Genomic DNA, 5,459 nt, shown 5'->3' with positions numbered 1-5,459 from the left:
AATTAGCGCTGGGTTGGGCAAGTAGGCCTTATGTGAGGGAGGCGCTTATTTTTTTTTTTTTTCTTAAATCGTGATCACATATGATCGGGTTTGTAATAATAATAATAATAATAATAATAATAATAATAATATTAATAATAATAATAATAATAAGAAGAAAGGTGCTGGAGATGTAGAAAGAAGAGAAAAAGCAAACAAGGGGTGTTTCTTGGCCTCCCTAGGCAACTTGTTGTTGCCCGGAGCCAATGACGAAACCAGCTTCAATATCATCAATAGCTGTGCGAATCTTTAAAAATAATAATAATAATAATAATAATAATAATAATAATAATAATAATAATAATAATAGTAGTAGTAGTAATACTGCCACTACCACCACGGCGATAGTTTCAGACTGGATAAGAATAAACTTGTTTTGATCAAGAATCGCGTTCTGCACCACTTGTAGTGAACAGTTTTCGCAGTGAGAAACGTTCCATTCGTGATAAGAGTAAACATGGTTAGGCCTAGTGTGAACACAGCTTGTTTTTCAATGCCGGCAATTCTTTGTTGATAACTGACGTCATCAAATTCTTAGATCAGAAAAACATCGATTCCAGGCTCTCTCTCTCTCTCGCCTTTGCCTCTCTCTCGTCAACGACAAGAGAGGAAAAGGAGAGAGATCCTGGGATCCAGGTTGAGAAGTTTAACCATCTAGGAGTCATGCTTGATGAACAGCTTCTTTGGAAAGAAAATACTGACATTACAGTGGAACTCTGCCTTATGGTTACCTCGTTAATACGGCCACTTTCTTTTGTCCCGGCTGAATGCCCGTTAATGCGGTCTCCCCGTTAATACAGCCAACGGCTGAAATCCTGACCGATATAATTGTTATATAATGTTACCCCGTTTATACGGCCACTCAAACCAGCCATGTTCATCTTTCTATTATTATTTTACATACTGATAGCTACTGATTCAATCTTTTAATTGTTTTTAAAAAACATTATATCCGCATTTCGGATGTTTATTAAAGAACAGTTGTTTAGAATGGCAACTGTGATATTTCTGTTAACAGTGCCGTAGCAATTAAGGGGGGAAAACTGAGGGGCACAGAATCGAGCGCCGAAGGCTATAGGTTCGGAAGTGCTATTTCCAGCGTTCTCCAAGAGCTATCTGTGTTGAAAGGGTATCGCGAATTACTTCCTACACCGTCTCAGCAAAGCAATGCAGATTGAAAAAAGTACAACACTTGCAACGTTAATTACAAAATAACAAAACCTACTGTCTCTCAAGCAAGTGTTTCATCTGTCAGAGACTCAGAGTCCGGTATTAGTACGTTATTAAACTGTCTGAGTTGCCCTAGAGGCAAATGCAGACTTCATCGGCTTGTCGTTTTACGAAAACTTCCCAAACACGTGCTTGCGCCGCTGGTTGTCCCCCACAAACAAATTGGTGACCTCCACCATGTCAATACCATCTGCCAATTCCTTGTGGACATGCAGAAGCATGAGGTGGTTGCGCCTGGTCACTCCCGTGGTTGAGCGCAGGTAAGTTTCGACCCGCTTTCAGGCGGAGAAGGAGCGCTCGCTGATGGCGTTAGTAGCTGGCATGACAAGCATAAACTTTGCAAGGGTGTAAATCTCACTCAGTAGGAGTTAAAGAGTATTTCCAAGTAACTGAAAAAAGTCCAGCAGATCGGCGATGTCGAATCTAGAGGTGTCGTACTCGATTGCCTGCACCATTTCTGGAAGCAGAAACAGCTGGGGTTCTAGCTTATCCCTGTACACTGCCATCACTTTCGACTGGGAGATAAAATTTTATTTTCATCATTTTATACATGTCTGTTTTTACTTTTGGGGCCTGTGACCACCCCCCCCCCCTCCCCTCCCCGGTTCCTCCCTTGCTACGGCAATGTGTTAAGACGTCACTCAGTTAAGGTTTAATTGACCCTACCCCGTTAATGCGGCCAAATCTTCATGGCCCGTTGGTGACGTATTAGCGGGGTTCCAATGTATTTGTAACAAAATTAACAAACGTTTGGGGCGCTTAGCACGAATACGGTCTTGTCTCAATCTTAAGCGACAGTGTGTCCGTTATACCCTTATTGAGCCAACCCTAAGTTGTGCTGACACTGCATGTCGAGGTGAACCATCGACGGCGTCCAGCAAAAGTTTACAACGGCTGCAAAATTGCGCTGCCTGTATTATTCTTTAATGTGAATCCTCTAGAGATACTCAGTTTAATGTGTTGGGGTGGGTTGAGTTAGAAACAACACGCAAAATACATAAATGTGTCTTAGTTTTTAATGTTTGCATGCTTTAGTACCTCAGTACTGATTTATGTAATTACTTTATAAGGAAATATAATGTATAAAAGCGGGAAAAAGAGAAAAATTTACAATAAAGAACTGAAAGTGTGAGAATTACCTTGCTAACTGTACTCTGTATTAAACGGTGAACAAAACATGGCATTTTACGGTCTGGAAATTTTCAAATATTTAAATTGTGTAACTTTTCTCATTAAGTGTTGCTACTTGCGTAGATGTAAATGATATGCACAGTCATCATACATAAGACCGTATCAGTTTTCCTACATTTGACAACTAATCGCCCAACACACTACAACTTATTAAATGTACTTTCAGCTCATAGTCATATACTGTTTACACCAGTTTAATCTCTTGAGCCTAATTTTGTTCCCTCGTAATGATCATTAAGCATTTTAGTGATCTCCCCGCAGAGAATTTTCCATTTCATACCATGGATTTTTTCATCTACCTTATCAGGATGGTAGAAGCCGAGGGCTTTGAGAAGAAGCTTCTTGTAATCTCTGGAACCTAACTCCATTTCTCCCCATTTTTTCATGTCTTCATCACTGGGTTTCTGCCAAGATGGATGTTTAGGTGGATAGTTGCTATACACGTGTTTAATCAGGTCGGCTGCCCGGGCTTTGTGAGATCTTATGTCAGCTAACTCCTCAGACAATTCCTCCAGAAACGCCGCTCGAGCTTTCTGTTGTTCTTCCTCGTCTCTCTGGCGAGCCTCGTCTTGGTACTTCTTCAGCGTCGTGATACAATCTTTGTACCAGTCCTGGGAGGTGAAAACGCGAGGTTTCAGAGACTCCGCAAGCTCAAAGCTGTGAGTGAAGTACGCTTTAGCTCGCAATGTCATCCTAAGAACCTTGTCGTAGACAACACCTAGACGACTCTCGGCGATGGCCTCCTGCTCGATCTCAACCTCTCTCGCTAGCACGACCGCTTGCTTGTACCAGTCGATCACTTCGAAAATCAGCGTCATGTCTAGCTCTTCTTGCTCCTTCAAAGCCGTTTGAAGAAGTTCATCTCCGTGAACACGAGCTTGGAAGGCAGAAGCCGCGCATGTGTGGTAGAACACGTCTTTCTCCAGGATTTCAGCTTCTTCCAGCAACTCGTACTTTAAATCTCCCCCATAACGGCTTGACAGATGTTTAACTTCTTCAATAGGCCGATAACAATCCTTCATGCGTGACAGGCATTTCTTGTAGTCGCCATTCTGTAGTTTCGTCGTACCATCGTGGAAGTAGCTCGTTGCCAATTTCATTTGTATGTCCGGGACAGCTTCATTCACTGTGGTGATGACCACGAGCTTCTCCAGCTGCGCGATCTTTTGATCGGCGTGTCCAAATGCTTCTGCCGCGTCGATCACTTCTTGTAAACAAACACTGATCGTCTCAAACACTTCGCCTCTCCATTCAGGGTCTTTGCATTCTTCACTGTTACTGTAAGCGGTGCACAACCCTTTGATCGCCTCGTGCAGGTAGAAGAGGATTGTTTGTGGTTTGTCCCCACTCTTGGTCAGCACTCTCGCGATCTTCCATGCCGCTTTACCGATGTTCTTTGCAGCAGAGCATTCGTCTTCACGGTTGTTAGATTTGTCTTTGGCTTGATAATAACAAGACAGCGCTCGTTCAAAAAGATCCCTTGCCTGTTGTGGCGAACAATCTACATCCAAGCGGACTGCTTGACGAAAGAACTCATTACCCTGATTTCTGAGAGTACTAGATAGAGACATGGCGAGTAAAATCACAAATTATTTTGATTCACTTCCGCGTTGCTATCGCTTACGCTTTTCTATTGCTCTATGCTGGGATACCATTACTTATTGCGTGACGAAGGAGGATAGGATACCATCAGTAATCCGGAAGAAACTAGGGTGTTTTACAAGGATTTCCAGCTCGGAGAAAAGACGTGTAAAATTACGCTAATTTCACAACGATAATATCGACGACGTAATGTTTCCCATTTTGTTTGACCCTTTTATAACTGTACTTAAATTTGTTGGTGTTTGATTATAACATCTTCGGATCTTCCTCGGTGTGACCTTCGGACAACCGTCAAATACGTCGTTATCAGTATGTTTATATAATAACCAAAATAATACATGGTTGCTTGAAGATATTGAATTTCTCTTTTCGAGGTTGAACACCCCAAGAGAAATAACATAATAACATATCTTCACGCGCCCATGTATTATTCTCTATTCAATAAACATGGATGGTGAGGGTCAGTAACGAAGGGTTGGCGGGATTCGGAAGGGCCTTTTTTCGCCATCGGGATGCGGGACATAAAAAATTTGAAAGCGGGATGCAGACTTGACGGGAGCTGGCAGGAGGCGAGAAGTTGATTATTTTCATGGCGCGAAGCAGGAATTAACGATTTTTTCGTGCGGGAAATGGGATTCAAGAAGGTCAAAATTAGGTAAACAAGACAGGCAACACATAGTAACTCTCAAGGTTTCTTGTTTTTTTGTCTTTTTTGTTTGTTTGTTTGTTTGTTTTTAATAAGTCAAATTATTCTCGAATCTTTTACAATATTTTCTCTTTATTAATATATAAAACAAATAGATTCCATTTTGCCGTGCGTCTGTTTAGTAATGGATCACAGATCACCACGTCAAAATGTGGTAAGAACATCAGTAGACAGTTCACAGCCCTCTATTTTCTCATATTTGTATTCAATCGTTGTACGCGCGGATAGAATCGCGAGAGAACTGGACACCAACGCAAAACGGGAGACTTGACAGGTACAGTATGTATGGGTTATTGCCCAAGTGTGACGTCAAGATGGCTGGATATTGGCCAAGTTCTTTTTTTGCGTGTTTATAGACCGAGACGGAGTCGAGGTCCATAAACTCGCAAAAAAATAAGAACGAGGCCAATATCCAGCCATCTTGACCGAACAAGCTTGGTCGATATATATGGCTTTCGGGGAAATTTTTTTTTTTTTTTTTTTTTTTGCGGGACACGGCGGGTAGTCCCGAGCGGGCAAGAGAGCTCCATCTTGCCCGCTCGGGTAGCCAATCACAGCGCAGGATTTGATTCATCTTGCCTGCTCACGGAGCTAGCCGTATAATAATAATAATCCATAAAGGAACAAGGATGGTCAAGGGCTGAGCAGTTTTCATACGGATTGCAAACGACGAACTAAACCCATGTAGATG

General features: G+C 42.1%; 1 protein-coding gene across 1 annotated transcript; it reads right to left on the bottom strand.

Moving 5' to 3' along the window:
- Positions 1-1,883: 1,883 nt before the first annotated feature.
- Positions 1,884-5,246, bottom strand: LOC145502394 (uncharacterized). Its single transcript, XM_081481715.1, has one exon. It carries the CDS (start codon positions 4,029-4,031, stop codon positions 2,655-2,657), a length of 1,377 nt encoding a protein of 458 aa, XP_081337841.1. The 5' UTR covers positions 4,032-5,246; the 3' UTR covers positions 1,884-2,654.
- Between the last annotated feature and the right edge of the window lie 213 nt (positions 5,247-5,459).

The sequence above is a fragment of the Orbicella franksi genome, chromosome 11 (assembly GCF_964199315.1).
Source record: "Orbicella franksi chromosome 11, jaOrbFran1.1, whole genome shotgun sequence".
NCBI classification, from domain to species: Eukaryota; Metazoa; Cnidaria; class Anthozoa; order Scleractinia; family Merulinidae; genus Orbicella; species Orbicella franksi.
Note: the sequence above shows the minus strand (reverse complement) of the source record. Positions and strands in the feature narration are given on the sequence as shown.

What these genes read in the sequence shown, in the direction of transcription:
- LOC145502394 (XM_081481715.1), bottom strand. Translation starts at nt 4,031, where the DNA reads ATGTCTCTATCTAGTACTCTCAGAAATCAGGGTAATGAGTTCTTTCGT.